General features: G+C 58.2%; 1 protein-coding gene across 3 annotated transcripts in view; it reads right to left on the bottom strand.

Annotated features, from left to right (window-relative positions):
* Positions 1-15,977, bottom strand: part of ZC3H12A (zinc finger CCCH-type containing 12A) — a 251,865-nt gene extending 235,888 nt beyond the window's left edge. The window contains exons 1-6 of one of the 3 annotated variants that reach the window (XR_009247404.1): positions 15,832-15,977; positions 14,625-15,101; positions 10,629-10,768; positions 9,815-10,049; positions 9,286-9,392; positions 7,637-9,074 (exon numbers count right to left, since the gene is read on the bottom strand). Coding sequence is in view for 2 of the 3 variants with exons in the window: in XM_058679063.1 (XP_058535046.1) it covers positions 8,203-9,074; positions 9,286-9,392; positions 9,815-10,049; positions 10,629-10,768; positions 14,625-15,067 (1,797 nt within the window). In the remaining variant the exon portion in view is untranslated. Of the gene's footprint in view, positions 1-7,480; positions 9,075-9,285; positions 9,393-9,814; positions 10,050-10,628; positions 10,769-14,624; positions 15,102-15,831 lie in introns of those variants that run through there. The other 2 variants (XM_058679063.1, XM_004591573.2) reach the window with 2 other exon arrangements.
* Positions 15,978-17,376: the final 1,399 nt, after the last annotated feature.

Genomic DNA, 17,376 nt, shown 5'->3' with positions numbered 1-17,376 from the left:
TCAGCCCAGGGTGACGATCTTGGGCCTCGCCTTCCGCTTGACTTGAGCCGGTCCTGGTCCTTTGCTCACACCCGTCTGTTTGGAAGAAAGCCTCACGTTGTGTGTGGTGTTGGTGGAGCTGAGCACAGATGGCGCATTAGCAAGAAGCCTGCCTTGGCAGGCGTGCACAGCCTTGGCCTGTGCTCCTCAACTGGTGTGTGTTTGTTTGTTTTCTTTCGCTGTGGCTATTTAGATGTCTTTCCTAATGGAACTCCCATGTCAGGGTTTTTAAGGAAATAGTTTCTTATATTTAGATTGTTCCTTAAAAAAAAAAAAAAGAAAGAAAGAAACCAAACCTGAAGGCTTCTGTTTCTTTTGTCAGTTTATCTCCTTTTCTGGAGAGCAGGGGTTCGTGACGTGGGGAGGGAAGGAGAGGGAGGGGACACCTGGTGTTTCCTTAACTCTGGGGGCGCACGCAGGTGACCTCAGGGTCCCCTGACCCTCAACACAGGGCATTTGCTAGAGATAGTGCCACTGCCCTTATTGGTATTGCTCAGTGGCCTCGAGTTTGGATACACCTGAGTGCAAGAAGCAACACCAAGCTTCCTGCTTTGTTTTTAGCTTCTCTGCTGAGTGTAACCCTGTGGAGGAGCTTCTCTTCTACTGTAGAGTGTAGACTGGCCGGGGGACAGGCAGTTCTTGTCCTAGGGATGTTGTTTGCAGTCCCCATGCAAGGCTGCTATGAGAAGAGCCGAGGCCTCCACTCCTCCCCCATCTGGTGGTATTAGATTTGGTTATAAACGGAGTTTGCGTAGCTCTTATAACGGGACAAGTCATTGATCCAGAGAACAGACTGGCTGACATGGAGGGACAGTCTGAATAGGTAATATTGGGGGAGGGCTGCTGGTGACCTGTAACCACCCATCCCGGAAGCCCCCAGCAGTGATCCCTGGATTGGGAAGACGTCTCCCTCGTGGGCTGGTCTTCCCCACTGGGGTTGGATGTGGACCAGCAGTGGCTTAAAGAACAGGAGTTGAATGGCGGAGCACTGAGCCCTGCTTTCCGGCTTGAATGCAAGCAGCAGAGTGGGTGAGAGGGCGGAGACCAGCCATGCTGCTGTATTTCTGACATCTGGGTCAGCTTGCTTTTCTGCATGTCGTCCTCTCCCTCTGTGGGTTAGGCACAGGCTGGCCTTTGCTCCTTTGGACCCTAGAAGACATTTAAAGATGCAAACCTAGATCCGTGGAACTAGGGTTCTTGTCTGGGGCTGGGAGGCTGCTGCAGGACAGGCCTTGGGTGGTGCCGGGCTCCCAAGGAGCCAGGGAAATTCACTGTCTAAATCTCAGATATCCTGACACCATCACACCCTACAAGTTCCAGATGGAGAATGTGAGTAACCCACAAAGGAAAGGATTGGAAGCCACTGGAGACTGTGGGGTTGGGAGGGGTCCCCTTCTGGCTCATAAGTGGCTCCTTCCTGTGTCCCCACAGGACTCATTAAAGATATTAGTGGCGCCATTCATGAAATACCTGCCCTCCTAACCTAATCTCAGAGGCCTGGCTTCCTAATGCCATGCCCTGGGGCATTGAAGGGGGACATGGTGGGGTGGGGTTCAGCATAGGTGCTCTGCAGGACACCTCCCTTCAGACCGGGCACCAAACAGGGCTTCCCTTTGTAGTTAGGTCGGTCCTGCCCCAGAAGCACCAGGCGCTCTGCATGGAGACGCTTCTAAAGGGACCTGGGGGAACACACCAGCAGCATGCATGACTGCTCATCTACATGGCAGGTCACTGTGCCTACTGAGCTTTTTTTTTTTTTTTTTTTTTTTTTTTAAGAATTTATTTATTGGGCCTGGCGGCGTGGCCTAGCGGCTAAAGTCCTCACCTTGAACGCCCAGGGATCCCATATGGGTGCCGGTTCTAATCCCAGAAGCTCCACTTCCCATCCAGCTCCTGCTTGTGGCCTGGGAAAGCAGTCGAGGATGGCCCAAAGATTTGGGACCCTGCACCCATGTGGGAGACCCGGAAGAGGTTCCTGGTTCCTGGCATCGGATCGGTGCGCACCGGCCCGTTGCGGCTCACTTGGGGAGTGAATCATCGGACGGAAGATCTTCCTCTCTGTCTCTCCTCCTCTCTGTATATCTGACTTTGTAATAAAAATAAATCTTTTTAAAAAAAAAAAGAATTTATTTTCACTGGAAAGTCAGATTTACAGAAGGAGAGTTTTTTTTTTTTTTTTTTTTAAAGATTTATTCATTTTATTACAGCCAGATATACAGAGAGGAGGAGAGACAGAGAGGAAGATCTTCCATCCGATGTTTCACTCCCCAAGTGAGCCGCAACGGGCCGATGCGCGCCAATCCGAAGCCGGGAACCTGGAACCTCTTCTGGGTCTCCCACGCGGGTGCAGTGTCCCAATGCACTGGGCCGTCCTCAACTGCTTTCCCAGGCCACAAACAGGGAGCTGGATGGGAAGTGGAGCTGCCGGGATTAGAACCGGCGCCCATATGGGATCCCGGGGCTTTCAAGGCGAGGACTTTAGCCGCTAGGCCACGCCGCCGGGCCCGAGAGAGAGTTTTTTTTTTTTTAGGTTTATTTATTTTTATTGGAAAGTCAGGTATACAGAAAGGAGAAGAGAGAAAGGAAAATCTTCCGTTTGCTGATTCACTCCCCAAGTGACCGCAACAACTGGAGCTGAGCCAATCAGAAGCCAGGAGCTGCTTCTGGGTCTCCCACGCAGGTGCAGGGTCCCAAGGCATTGGGCCATCCTGGACTGCTTTCCCAGGCCACAAGCAGGGAGCTGGATGGGAAAGTAGAGCAGCTGGGACAGGAAGCAGTGCTCACATGGGATATCTGCCTGTGCAAGGCGAGGAATTAAGCCACTAGCCTACTGTGCTGGGCCCGCAGGCCTGCCTCTTGAGCTTCTAAAAAAAAAGATTATTTACTTGAAAGAGCAACAGAGAGCTAGCATCACTGGGTTCACACTCCTCAAATGGATGTAACAACTAGACCTGGACCAAGTGGAAACAAGGAGCCCAAAACTCCCACCAGGGTCTCCTGTGTGTTTGGCAAATCCTTGTGTCCCCTTCTGCTGTCTCCCTAGGCACATCAACAAGGAACTGGCTTAGAAGTTGGGTAAATCTGGATACAGCACAGTAACCTAGTGGCTAAGGTCCTTGAACCCACGGAACTAGCCTCACGCACATGGCTTTGTAAATGTGAATGCCCTAGGGTAGGTTCTCAGGGAGGTAGCACCTCAGGGGCCCTGGAGTTCTGGCTTCCCTTTCAATTTGGCATCTCTGGCAGCAAGAGGGCAGAGCCAGATGTGCGATACCCTGGCATCCCATTGAATTTTCCAAATCATCTGTTGAAAGTCAACTATTGTACTTTTCCTCTCCTTTTTTTATGCTGCTGTTTTCTTAGGCTTTTAAAATGCTGGGACGGGGCCAGTGCAGCGGCTTAACAGTCTAATTCTCTTGCCAGCTCTGGCATTCCATATGGGCACCAGTTCTAATTCTGGAGGTCCCGCTTCCCATTCAGCTCCCTGCTTGTGGCCTGGGAAAGCAGTAGAGGACAGTCCAAAGCCTTAGGATCCTGCACCCTCGTGGGAGACCTGTAAGAAACTCCTGGTTCCTGGCTTTGGATTGGCTCAGCTCCGACCATTGAGGTCAACTGGGCAGTAAACCAGCAGATTGAGATTGTCTCTCCCCTGTGCAAATTGGCCTTTCAAATTAAAAAAAAAAAAAATCTTAAAAATCCTGGGACATGGGCCCGGCGCAGTGGCCTAGCGGCTAAAGTCCTCACTTTGAAAGCGCCGGGATCCCATATGGGCACCAGTTTTAGTTGCGGCAGCTCCACTTCCCATCCCGCTCCCTACTTGTGGCCTGAGAAAGCAGTCGAGGATGGCCCAGCGCTTTGGGACCCTGTACCCACGTGGGAGACCTGGAGGAAGTTCCTGGCTCCTGGCTTCGTTCGGATTGGCGCAGCACTGGCCATTGCGATCACTTGGGGAGTGAATCATGGGATGGAAGATCTTCTGACTTTGCAATAAAAATAATAAATAAGCCTTTTTTTTTTTTTTTAAATCCTGGGATAGGTGGAACTTTTGACTTTGCAGAAGGCATGGTAGTGCCCTGTGACATTGCTTCCAGGGTCAGCTCCAGGTGCTGCTTTGAGTCCTGCAGGAGCAGTACCAGAAGGTGCCAGCAGGTGGCAGATAGGGCGACACCAGCAGCAGCCTGGCCTTGAGTGGAGAGCAGCGGCAGAATCAGCTTTGGGACTGGGCCCCAGTGGCCAGGTTCCCAGCCATATGCCCGAACCTTGCCTCCCACCTGCTGCTGTTTCTCAAAAGCGCTTTAAGCTTCCTGGCAACTGCCTTTAGAGGAGCTTTAAGCAACCACACCCTGGGTGACAGTCTGGGGCCGCCTCTACCTCCAGGAACCAGATGTAAGAATTTACATGCCACAATCTTGACTTCAGGATGCCTCGAATTTTCATCCTGACCAGGCTCTGCTTCCTGCGTCTTTCTGCCAACCTCCCCCCTTGTTTCTACTTGTGAACCAGCAAAGATGTCACCACTCAGTCCCTCTGCCGTGCCCACTACCAGGGAGCCTTGAGTTTGAGAAGCCCAAGGGCCAAGGTCCTTGGGCTGCCTCTTTCCGGACAGGAGCCCCTGGGGACCAGCTCGGGTCCAGGGCTTGTGTGCACAGCACCTCATCCCTCACAGCTGCCTTGGATCCAGTTTTCTATTGCTGAGCACTGGCCCTGGCAGGTCTGCCCTGCATGTCCCACGGTGTGAGGAGTGCTGTCCACTTCCCAGTTCATCCTGCATAGGATACCTTAGGAGAACTGCTCTCCCACCTGTGGCTGGTTCGGGTCCCCAGCTCCTAGTCCTCCGTATAGGCTGGAAGAGTGCGGCAGGGGTTGAGCAGGCAGGGACAGCAGGAGGAATTTCATTCCACTGTAGGCTGCTACCTTGCCTGCTCATCCTGGCTTCTATAGTCCACACCCCATGGCAGGTGAACCCCTGTGCCAGACAGAACTTGCAGGACAGCTCAGGGGTCGGGCCACTGTCCAAGATAGCCACAGGCCAGGGCGGAGGGAGGGCATTTGGAGGTGTGGGAAAAAGTGGGTGGGAGGCGTTTCTCTGTGTCATTTCCCAACAGTGAAGGAATTTGCATACTGGCCAGTTTCCCCATCAGCTTCTTGGCTCCTAGAACCAGGAAAGCCAGAGGAGGAAAGAGCTGCACGGGACAGCCACCTGGAGTTTGTTCCCTTGCAGTGGCCTCCTCCTCTGCGATTTGAGCTTTGGTCTTAGGAGTGACATCCTGTCACTGTCACCTTTACTGGCAGGTCGGAGAGGGGAGTGTAGGGGTGGAGGTGGCAGCTGAGGCTGCGAGAGGGGGAAGTGAGTTGACTTGGGTTACACAGCTTGAACCCAGGTCTCCCCCTCTGCCATCACCACACAGATGTAGGCGTCCTCTTGTGAAATCGAGCGAGACCAGGCCTGCGGTGTCCCCTTCTGTAGGTGAGGAAATGCCGCCTATGTCAGCTGTTTCAGTGGATGTCATAGCAGGAGGTAGTAGGGAGAACTTTATAGAATTAAAACCTGAGCCATGAGGAAGAGTTAGCTTGGGCATCAGGCCTGGCAGCCTCTGAGTAGCTCTGCCTGGAAGCCAGATTGAGAAACAGGTCCCAGAGGGAGCTGGAAACATTCACGGCAGCATGGCAAGGCCTGGCATGCTGGGAAAGCACAGGCTGCAAGCTTGGGTCCCCAGGGAAGGACAGAATGGCTTGGATCCTCTCCAGAGCCTGGCACCTGCTGCAGCAGGACTCCTCCCCCAACAGTCAGCCAGCACCCGCTGCCCACTGCCCACCTGCCTGCAGAGTGCCTCTCTTGCTACCTGCGAAATACACAGAAGCGGAAGCAGCAAATGACCAAGAATTCAACCCTGGGCAGGAAGTGAGTGTGACCTCCCAAGTCCATGGCTAGTGGGTACATGAGATGGGAGGAGGAGTGAGAGTGCCTTACTTCCCCTTCTGGATGACCCAAGGCCTCCCAGCCACGTGGCACAGAGGCAGCATAGCATGCTGGGGCACTTCAGGTCCAAGGCCCACCCGTCCTCAGCTTTGGGGACCTGGGACCCAGTGCTCAAGGCCCTGCCCCAGTCTGTCTTCCTCCGTGGGACCTTGCCACGTGCCTGATAGTGAACTGGATAATCCGGTATTTCAGCTTTCCACCCCATAAACACAGGGACCTATAAGTAGCCTTGTAATCTGGAACACAGTTCTCAATGGGGAAAAAATAGATTGTGAACAAGGCAGTGCCATGGCCTGAGGCAGCTGGAATTGACAGGTGTGGAATGCCAGGAAGAACAGATTGGCCGAAATTATTTCCATGTCCCGCCCTAGGTACAGGCTTCAAAGAATGACCATTTAGGGTGAGGAAGGCTGGCACTGTGGCACCGCATGTGAAGCCCACACAGGAACTGGCTTGAGTCCTGGCTGCTCCACTTCCCATCCAGGTACCTGCGGTGCTAATGCACCTGGGAAAGCATCAGAGGATGGCCCGAGTGCTTGCGCCCCTGCTCACCCAACTGTGGGAGCCCTGGGTGGATTTCCAGGCTCCTGCCCAGCTCAACTCTGGCTGTTGCAGCTATTGGGGAAAATGAACCAATAGATGGAGGAGCTCTGTGCCTCTCCCTGTCACTCTTTCAAATAAATAACAATTCTTTAAAAAAAAAAAAAAAAGCTTTCTTGTTTTTTCCTAAAGTCCTTTCCCACTTTCCCCTGCTGATTCTGTGTGGGGAGCATCAGATAGCCCAGCTGGTCACCTAAAAATACTTGACATGTTCACCCTAGTTTTTCATGGGTGTGGATGTGTATTCCTGCTGGCCTCTTTGTGGGCTGGATAAGCTCAAGATGCTGGCTGCAGGGGAAACCCTGGTGAACAGGTGAATGGAGCTTGCAGGGGATCACCTGAGACCGCTTAATGGAGCCTTACTCTTCCAGGGGTCAGGTCCCACCCCAGGCAGCCCTTTGATCCTCCTTCCACGGATGAGGACACAGCCCCAGGGAGGGCAGTCACTTGCCCCCTGGTGACAATCAGCAGCAAAGCCAGTTGGTGAGGGCTCCTCATCTTCTTGGAGGGGACCCTGGCCTACCTGGTGAGCTGGGGACTGGGAGAAGAGGGCCAGAGCCAAGTCCTGAAGACTCTCTCCCCCGTCCTTCTAGCCCAGTTCCTGGGAGGCCATCTCTCAGGCTGGGTACTTCCCCAGCCTCAGCGCTGGCCACAGCCCAGAAAAGGGGAACAGCCCCACAACCTGGCACACAGCCCTTTCACACTTCTGCTTCCTGGCCTGGGCCCCACCCCCACCCAGGTCTGCAGCAGCCTCCCATCAAGGCACAGCCCCAGCCCTGCAGGGCCTGCACAGACCCCGTGAGAGCTGGGACCCCTCCCTTGTTCCCGGGGCGAAGGCAGAGCCACAGTCACCTCTGAAAATGGCTTGCGCTATATACTTTATTACTGATGTTTTTGGAGGGAGGGCTTTCCACTTAGAACATGGGAGACTGACACCTGTGCGTAGGCAGAGGCACATCCTCATGCCCTTGGAGATGGAGGGGTCAGAGGAGAGGGTTGGGGGACAGGGACCCTGACCCCCCGGGGCAGGTGCACGGAGTAGGGCAGAAGGGAGGTTATTTAAGAAGCATCTTGCTTACTGACATGAAGCCACGCGCCCAGTGAGAGCATGGGCGAAGCCTCATTGGCTTAGAGGAAGGGGCCCCTGGAGGGCAGGCACACAGTGCCCAACTGGCCAGCCAAGGCTGGCATCCCAGGGACGGGGCGGAGGTGGGGGGGCCTTGCACAGAGCCCCCAGCCCGAGCTTCTGCTCCCCCCCAGCCTCCTTCCCCGCCCTGAGAGAAAAGAGGGTTTGGGCCTCAGCCACAGACTGACGGCCGTTACTGGCGCATCTGCTTAAAACTACAGAGATACAATGTGCATCAACAGGGCGATCGCCTCTGACCCACTCAGACACACAGCTGGGCAGCCATGGGGGCCAGAACCAATCCTACAGTATGTTCGGTGTGTGGGTTCCCTCCCTTTTGCTTACCACCCTCCTGCTGTCCAGCCTCCAGGGGCAGCACACCTTGAGGCTGTGAACAGGCCCCTTTACAGCGCTAGGCCCTGACCAGACAGCCCCCACCCTCCCGACAGGTGCCCGCTTACTCGTTGGGGTGCTGGGACTTGTAGGACAAGATCTCCGCCGCCAGCTGCTGGGGGTCCAGGAGCTGTGGGAAACGCCCCATCACAGCCTCTACCAGGTGCGGGGGGAAGACGCCGCACAACTTGGTGTACACATTGGCCCGTTCCTTGGCCAGGCTGCCCGCCCCGGCCCACAGGCCCCCACCGGGTCCTGGGTTCGGCCCCTGGGGATCCTGCAGGACTGGGGTGGGTGGGGGCAGCGGGTATGGTTCAGACCAGTACTCTCGGGGCGGGAAGGCAGGTGGTGGGGCCGGGTAGTCAGCAGGGACACTGAAGTGGCCAGCACCCATGTCCCGTCCAAAAGCATGGTAGGTCTGAGTGGCCGGCAGCTCCCGTCCATAGTGGTAGCCAGGGTAAGGCCCGCGAGGTAGGCCTGGCTCTCCCAGGCTTGCACCCCGGACTCCCCACAGTTCTGATATCTGGCTCTCTAGGGAGCCGATGCCCGAGTCCAGGTGGTCCTGGGAAGTGTAGGGTAGTGAGTCCAGCGTCTGTGGGAGCCAGTCAGAAGGCCCAAAACTGCCTGCACTGCTCCCACTCGCTGGGAGGCTCCTGCCTGCTGGGGCAAAGTTCTGTGCTGGCCCCTCGCGCCGGGATCCTGGGGAGGCCCGGGGTCCCAGCTTCTTCCCATCCACGCCACTCTGTTCGCCGTCTGTGGGTGCAGAGCTGGGCTGGGGTGATGGTGCAGGGCGCTGGGTACTCTTCTCCTTGCCCGGGGCTCTGAGGGGGGAGAGGAGTGCGTTGGCACGGAGCTCGTCGGCCACGGAGCGCTGTGGGCGGCTGGGCCGCTCCGGGTGGAAGAAGCGGCACTTGATCCCGTAGGTGCACTTTTTGCCTGCATGAAGAAAGAAGGGGGGCTGTGGGGAGTGCATGGGACCAGGGTCTGGGTTGGGGAGGGGAGTGGGTGACACAGGAATGCTGTGCTTGGTGTGTATGTCTTGGGGGGCAGTCCCCAGGAGGAAGCAAGTGGGGCACAGGCAGGCTCAGGTAAAAGGAAGGGCAGGTACGGGGGCTTGGGGGCTCGAGGGCAGAGCTGGGCCTCATACCATAGGGACACGGCTGCTTCCTGTGCTCGGAGGGCAGTGGCTTCTTCCGCAGGAAGTTGTCCAGGCTGGGCCCATGTCGGCCCAAGGGGTCATCGGGAGGCATGAACCTGCAAGAGGGCCAGGAGGACTTTCAGGGAGGCAGGGCATGTCCAGCTGCCGAGAAGGGGCCGGGCGCCGGGGCTCTCTGGGCAGGCCTGCAGACATCGGGCCAGATGCCCAGATCTTGCCCTTGCTGGGGGCGATGGCAGGGGGGTGGGTCACACCAAGGGAGGTAAGGGGCAGCCCCCCAGCCAGGGATTCTCTGAAGGCATCAGAGGCTGCCCCAAGTCCCAGGGTCTCTGCTCAGGGTGGTGGGAGGCCTTCCTGAAATACTAATCCTGTTCTGGCATAAACACTACCGCTCCCGCCCCATGTGGAAAAGTCCCCGGGCAGGCGGGCAGCTGTCCCAAGGGCTCCCCAGAGCCCAGCCCTCTCCGCTGGGGCCAGTCCCAGTCCATGAGGGCCGGCGGCTCCTCCTGATGGGTCGTACTTGTCATTGACGAAGGAGTACATGAGCAGCCGCTCCTCGATGAAGCGCTTCCACTCCTGGCGCTCTCCCTGCAGGTCCCGGTAGGTGTCGTTGGAGACTACGATCCCATCGGACTCGTAGGCCAGTTTCACGATAAAGCGGTCGTCGTAGCACACCACCCGCTTGCCGCCGACCCGCCTCGACGGCGTGAACACCAGGATCTTCTTCTTCTCCAGCTCCCGCAGGATGTGCTGGTCTGGGAGGTGACAGGGTGTGGGGTCAGGGTCCAGCCGGGACCCAGAGCAGGTTCTAACCTCCTGGTGGTCACGAGTGGTGGGGAGGGGCAGAAAGCAAGTCTGCTGAGGCCACGGCTACACCACCATGCTCCCTGGCTTGGCTCTGCCATGAGCTTGCTGCCTGGAGACGGGGCCAGCGCCCAGGGCACTGAATTGCTCTTCTTCCCCTCTGGACATTGGGCCCGTTCCCAGACGTGGTCTTGGCTGTCTCTCCATTCTGTCCTTGGGGGCGCAGAGGCAGCCGGGGTGGGACACAGCCAGGATTCCAACTCAGCTGGTCTCAGCCCTAGAACCATTTAGCTGTTCTGCCCCTGTGCCACTGAGGCTGGTAAAGGGGTGCCCACCCACTAGGAGGAAGGAGGAGGCACCCACTCCCTGAAGCAAGACTGGACAAGGTGACTGCCCGCCAATGGCTGCTTGTTCAGAGCACGACTGCCGAGGCCAGCAGAACCCAGGGACAGACTCCTACCCGGAGTCAACCAGGTGCCGGGCGCAGCCACGGGGGAAGGACAGGGCTCTCGGGGCACCACTCAGCTCACCTGTGATGGGTACATCAGGTCGAGGCTGCTCCTTCCTCCAGGACGGTACAAACACAGTGACGTCTGCGTGACCCCGCTCCAGAAACCAGTTCACGGCCAGCAGGATGCCCCGGCAGGAGAACACCTCCTTGTTTCCATGGCTGGGAAGAGAGGAAGGACAGGCTAGCTTGGGCAGGCTGGGGAGTAGATCACCTGCCAGCCCCTGCCTACCCCACTATGCTGGGGGTAGGGGGTGAGAAAGGCTGGCTCAAAGCCTCCATTGCCAGCACTGCTTCCCAGCAGGTCCCAGGCAGCCTGGAGACTCCCCGCCCCCACCTCCCCAGCTAGATCCCATTTCCTTGAAATTGAGGACACACCCAGCACAGCTCCCCACGTTGAGGGGGGTGGAAGCAGGAGGGTCAGGCCCCCTTGCAACACACCTGGGGGTGGGGGAAAGGGCAAGTGAGCAGATTGCTGGTTCCTGCCCCGCCCAGCAGCTGCTGGGACCACAGGACACAGATGTACACAGCGCACTGAGTCACCAGCCTTCCCTTGGCCCAGTAGTGCCGCCCGCCCGCCAGCGTACTGACGGGGCGGGGGAAGCACCGGCCCCGGCCTAGAGAGACCAGGCTGTTCCGGATTAAAGTTCAGCTCCTGCACTAAGCCTCCAGGGGCTGGGACCCCGGGAGGGCAAAGGAATAGGAGTCACCTGGCTCCTGGCTCCGTTCACCACAGGACAGGAAGTGACTGGGGGCTAGGAGCAGGAGACTAATGAAAGTGAAAGGACAGTGGACACTACTTTTTCCCCCCAATGCCAGAGAGGAGGGTGTGACTAAGAGAAAGATACTTAGGAGTTGGTGCCACCTCCGGGAATGCTGCCAGCAAGCAGCGCTGGGAGCCAGAGCATCCTCCCTGCCCAAGCTGGTCTGACTGACCAACCATGGCCGGGCCCCAGATCACAGCTCCCCTGCCTGGAAGACTGCTCAGCATCCATCCCAGGGGGCCACGGCAGCAACAGTGCAAAGTCAAGGAGATTTTCATCTGGAGTTTTGGGACTGGTCCGAAGGGTTCCCAGGGAACACTGGGCATCATGGAAGGGGCTCCCTTCCCGTAGCCCTTTGCCTCTTGCTGCCCCTCTGAGCAAGCACCTCAGAATTTCAGATTTGGCAAATACAACAGGACAGATGTTACGCAAAAGGGGCAAGTCCAGGGCCGACCACATCCTGTGCGTGACTTTAGCGGGGGTTGGAGGGGTTGGTTGGCTGGTAGCTGGAGTCCCAGGAGAAGCCAGACAGGGAGGTGAGGGGGCATAGCGGCTGTTGGGGGGGTTTGCTCTGACCTCCAGGGTCTGTGACGGGGACCAAGTCCAGCCCTGGAGCAGCACCCGGCTCTTGCTGACCCGGGGCTGGCTCACAGTCTCCCGGGGGTAGGAACCTGGTGGTACTGAGTGAGGGTACCCCCACTGGCAACCCCCCTTCCCGGGAAGCACACGGTGGCTCAGAGAAGAGAATGTGGTCATGGAGGGGGTCACACCATGGTGACGGAGCAATGCTCAGTGTGTGTGCTCCCAAGCATCACATGGGTGGTGGCCTGGGTGAGCCTGGTCTAGGGGAAGAAGTGGGGGGTCCAAAGGCATCCCTGCCCTCCCACCCCCAAACATGGCTTGCTGAGGCGAAGGCCATCAGGGCCCTGTGACTCACACAGCGTCACCTGGCTAGTGGTAAGAGGCAAGCGGGATTGGAAAGCCAGCCTGAAGCCACTAGAACGCTTTCCTTTCTCTCACCGAACACCCAGGGCTGATGTGGTAGAAAACACACATACACAAACAAAAACCCCTCCCAAACTCAAGTGTGAACCAAGTGGGTTAAGAGGGAGGGGCAGAACAGGAAGAAATGATGTTCTGGTGAATTTGCGTTCTTCCTGCAGAACCCACGTGAAGTGTCACTGCCTCTTGGACGCCTTCTGGGATTGCTCATTGATGCCCGGAACTCTGCCTGCCCCACACCTGCCCTGGGCCTTCTCCCTGGCCTCCCCTCTCCAGCCTGGCTCCCTGTCTGAGATATGCAGTCTGCACCTGCCTCCTGCTCCTGTCCACACATATGAACATGCAGGGGTCCCGTGCTAGGCCAGTGGCATCTCCAAGCCTTGGGACTCCCTGGGATGCCTGAACTCAGTGTATTGAAAACCTTGGCTGAGGCTGAGTCTGCTCTCTGTGGCCCTGGCTTCCAGAATGTTCCCTCAGCAGGCAAGCATGGCAGAGCCAGAAGCGAAACACACAAGGCCCAGAGTGCCTCTCTACAGCTAACTTGAAGTCCCTCTTGCTGCAATGGAGAAAGTTCCAGTGGCACAGGAAAACCGGACTTCCTCTCACCGGCCCCCGCCCCCCACCCCACCAGCTCCGGGCAGCCCCTCCGGAGGGCCCAGAGGGTCAGGGTCCCCCTGCCAGCTAGCTAAGCAGACAGGATGTATTTGCTCTAGCCTCCAGATCAGCTGCTCCCCCGCCCCAGGACAGAGGGCAGGGCTGGGCCAGGCTCCCCAGGTGAAAAGATCTGCCCAAGCTGGGCTTGTTGAGTGGAGGAAAAAAAAATTCCCTTAGAAGGAAACAAGAGGTGAATTTCCCCACGATTTGCATATGGCAGGGGCTAGCCCGCCCCTGGCGGGAGGGGGCGGCAGGGCAGGAACCCAAAAGCAGCTGAGACAGGAAGTCAGAGGCTGGAATTCCCCTCCTGCCAGCGCTGGCCCAGCTCAGAAACCCCCAGTGGCCAGGCGGGCTCCGCGCGTGGCTCTGCCTCTCAGAGGGCTGATGTGCCCCACCACCGCCCCTCCTCTTGTGGGGACACAAACACACTGCTCCTGGTGGCCCCCTGGCTTGGCCACTCTCAGCCCATGTCCCTCTCTAGGGCCAGGAGCCCCAGGAGGACACCTAAGCCTCCACCCCAGCTTGGGGGCCAGCTCTCCCCTGCCTCCTCTCAGCCTGTGGTCAAGATGGGAACACAGAGCCAGAAGGTCGGAAGAGTTCACCTGGCCTGCTGGGAAGGGGGTAGGGTTGTGGGGGGCAGGCAGGCCCAGAGCTGACTTGCCCCCAGCTGAGCCAGGGGTGGGCGGGGCCAAATGCCAGGGAGGACAGAGGCTGAAGTCAGGCACCGCAGGCAGCCCATCTGGGAGATCCCTCTTGGGTGGTGGGGAAGTGCCTGGGGTCACCCTATCAATGCCACCAGGAACTTTTCCTCCTCCGGAGTGACCCACCCAACCCTGACTCACAGCCCACCTAGGGGTTGGGGCTGGGGGAGAAAGCTGGCCTGAAGGGCGGGGCCTGGCTTCAAGGGAGAAGCCAGGGCTGTCTAAGGCCAAGCAGTGGCCTTAACCCTGTACCCACCCTGTGAGAGCCCATGGGGAGACAGAGGGGCAGTCATGGGGCCCCATGCCACTGTGCAGGCAACTGCCCCCCCAGTCCCATGAGAGCCAGAGCCAGCTGCGAGGTCACTCCCCCCGTATCACAGCCAACCCCAAGAGCCCCACCCCCTCAAAGGATGGTGAGGACCATGACCGGGTACCCCCTTGAACACTGGCCACTGCCTGCCCCTCACATGCTCTGTGCCAAGGGTTGGGTCAACCCTCTCACAGGTAACAAAGCTAAGTTCCCTGGTGGGTGGCAGCCAGTCCCAGGCCAGTCCCCTGCAAGATCTGACCTCCACCGCAGTGAGGGGTCTGAGGCTGTGTGCTCCTGCTGGCCTCACACACAGACCCACCCACTGCATATAGCCCCCCAGGTGCCCCTGGAGGCCCCAGGATCTGTATTGGAACACTTGCGCCACCACCTCCAGGCAGACTGACTCTATAGCAGGATTGCAGCCCCACTTCAAAGATGTCCCGAGCTGTCAGGTGGGGGGCCTCCTGGCATGGGGAAGCAGGGTCATGGAGGGCAGAGGTCAAGTCCTGGTCCCCAAGGCAGAGCTGTGCAGCAGCTGAAACAAGTGGCACCAATGCACATGCCTCAGCCACAGAAATGCCACCTACCTCATGGCCACATTGCTTCCGTCAATGACCACTGGCCTCAGGTCGCTGCCCTCCCTGTCGTCCTCTGGGAGTGAAGGCTCCAGGCTGGGCACCTTGGGGGTGCCCCCGCCGCGGGGCACCAAGGGGAGCTGACAGCAGCGGTCAGGTGAGGCCTGGCGCTCCCGCTCGGTGGCCGAGCCATGCTTCACCAGCTCGCCCAGCACCGTGTTCGTGTCTGCCTGCAGTCCCAGCTTCTGCAACACGCTGTGGATTTCCGAGGAGGAATAGCCCAGCTTCCGAAAGAAATCCACCTTCATCTGCAGCTCCAAAGTCGCTGCCTCCTCGGTGGTGGGTTCCGGAGTCGTCCCTGGGGTGTCCCGGCAGCTGTGGCTGTCCTCCAGTGCCCACAAACTCATGGCGGGGCTGGCTTGCGGGCTGGGGGTCTCTCCACAGGAGCTGCTCATAGCTCAGCCTCCTGCAAGACGGCCGTTTCAGCTGCTGCGGGGCGGGGAACAGGCATGAGGGTTAGCAAAGGGAGCCGCCTGCCCTGTCATCCTCTCTCCTACCCGCCCCACCCACCAGGATGAGGCAACCCTGGACTGGTGGCGCTAGGCAAGGCCACGGTCACGCATCAGCTCTGGAAAGTTCTCCCAGTGAGAGTAGGGTAAACTGAGGCACCGACAATCAGAAAGCGCTCAAGGTCACCCAGCTGTTTGCTGGTGGCCCAAAGACTGGAACTCCATCTCTTTAACTCCACCCCCTACCCCCCAACCCCAACCCAGGGACCCAGAAGGCAGGGGCGGGGCACTCTGGGTGGAAAACCGAGCTCAGACGGGCACCAGGGGCCGGGGGCTTCCCCCTACGACGAGGAGGCCTTCCCGGCACTCTAGGGCCGGGCCCAGGCGGCGCAGGGCTCAGACCGACTCCCAGGCCCGGGTAGGGTAAGTTTCCGGGGTGATCGACTCGGAAGAAAAGTTGCCGGGAAACTCTGGTCGGCTGCCGGGCGCCAGGGGCGCGGGGGCTGTCCCGGCTTACAGGCCCGTGCTCCTGCGGCCTCCCCTCCCGACCTCAACCCCCTGCCCCGACCTCGCCTCCGCACCGTGGGCTCAGTGGAAGGGGTCCCGAGCACTAGCGAGCGAGGGGGGCCCATCCCAGGGCTCTTCCTTTTGTCCCACCCGGCCGGAGCCCAGCCGGGACCCGCAGCCCGCGCCCCTCCCGCCGCGCTCACCCAGCCGCGCGCCGCCCGCAGCCGGCGGCGTCTCCATGGGGCCGAGTCCCAGGGGCAAGGCCGGCAACGCCTTTATACGGAGCCGTCGACAAGCAGGTGGCGTTAAGGAGGGTGACGCGGAAGCCCGGCAGGGCCACCGCCCCTTCCTGCTCCTCCCCGCGCGCCGCCCCGCCCCGGGCCCCGGCCCCTCCCCCGCGGCCCGAGAGGCCAGCCGCGCTGAGACCCAGGCAGGAAAGTGCGCCCCTGCCTGCGAGGGATCAAGGCAGGCGCCGTCGGAGCCGGGCGCTGTCAGGTGGAGGGACTGATGGAGGCGCGTACAGGGGTCCACAGCCAACCACGGCCGCCAGCGTTGGCCCCTAAGAACTCCAGGTGCAACCCCCATCCGCGCCCGGGGCACTGCACGTGCATCTGATGGGGACAGGTCAACAGGTGAGTGGAGATGGAATCAGTAGTGGGTAGGGAGTGGCCTGTCCAGACTCTTTAAGGAGTCATACAAGGTGGTAACATGAAAAGAAAAGCAAGGGAATGATTAAAATTAAACTTCAGGAAGGTAGTTTCAGATGAGAGGAATGCCCAGAGGGTCTCCAGGAGTCCGGTGACTGTTTTAAGTCAGGTGCAGGCTGCCTACTCGAAGATGTGTGCTCTTTTTTTTTTTAAGATTTATTTATTTTTATTGCAAAGGCTGATATACAGAAAGGAGGAGAGACAGAGAGGAAGATCTTCCATTCGATGGTTCACTCCGCAAGCGACCACAATGGTTGGAGCTGAGTCAATCCGAAGCCACTGGGATTAGAACCGGCGACCATGTGGGATCCCGGCACATTCAAGACCAAGATTTTAACTGCTATGCTATCGCACTGGGCCCTTAAGATTTATTTATTTTTATCAGAAAGTCAGATATACAGAGAGAAGGAGAGACAGAGAAGAAGTCAGATATACAGAGAGAAGGAGAGACAGAGAGAAAGATCTTCCATCTGATGATTCATTCCCCACATGACCACAATGAGCCAATCCAAAGCCTGGACCCAGGAGCAGGGTGGCTGGGATTAGACCAGTGGCCATATGGGATCCCGGTGTGTTCTAGGCAAGGACTTTATTTTTTTTTTAAGATCTTTTTTTTAAAAGATTTATTCATTTTATTACAGCCAGATATGCACAGAGGAGGAGAGACAGAGAGAAAGATCTTCCGTCCGATGATTCACTCCCCAAGTGAGCCGCAACGGGCCGATGCGCGCCAATTCAAAGCCGGGAACCTGGAACCTCTTCCGGGTCTCCCACGCGGGTGCAGGGTCCCAATGCATTGGGCCGTCCTCAACTGCTTTCCCAGACCACAAACAGGGAGCTGGATGGGAAGTGGAGCTGCCGGGATTAGAACTGGCGCCCATATGGGATCCCGGGGCTTTCAAGGCGAGGACTTTAGCCACTAGGCCACGCCGCCAGGCCCTTAAGATTTTTTTTTTAAAAGATTAATTTTTTATTTTATTGGAAAGGCGGATATACAGAGAGGAAGATCTTCCATCCGATGGTTCACTCCCCAAGTGACCG

The sequence above is a fragment of the Ochotona princeps genome, chromosome 2, assembly GCF_030435755.1.
Source record: "Ochotona princeps isolate mOchPri1 chromosome 2, mOchPri1.hap1, whole genome shotgun sequence".
NCBI classification, from domain to species: domain Eukaryota; kingdom Metazoa; phylum Chordata; class Mammalia; order Lagomorpha; family Ochotonidae; genus Ochotona; species Ochotona princeps.
Note: the sequence above shows the minus strand (reverse complement) of the source record. Positions and strands in the feature narration are given on the sequence as shown.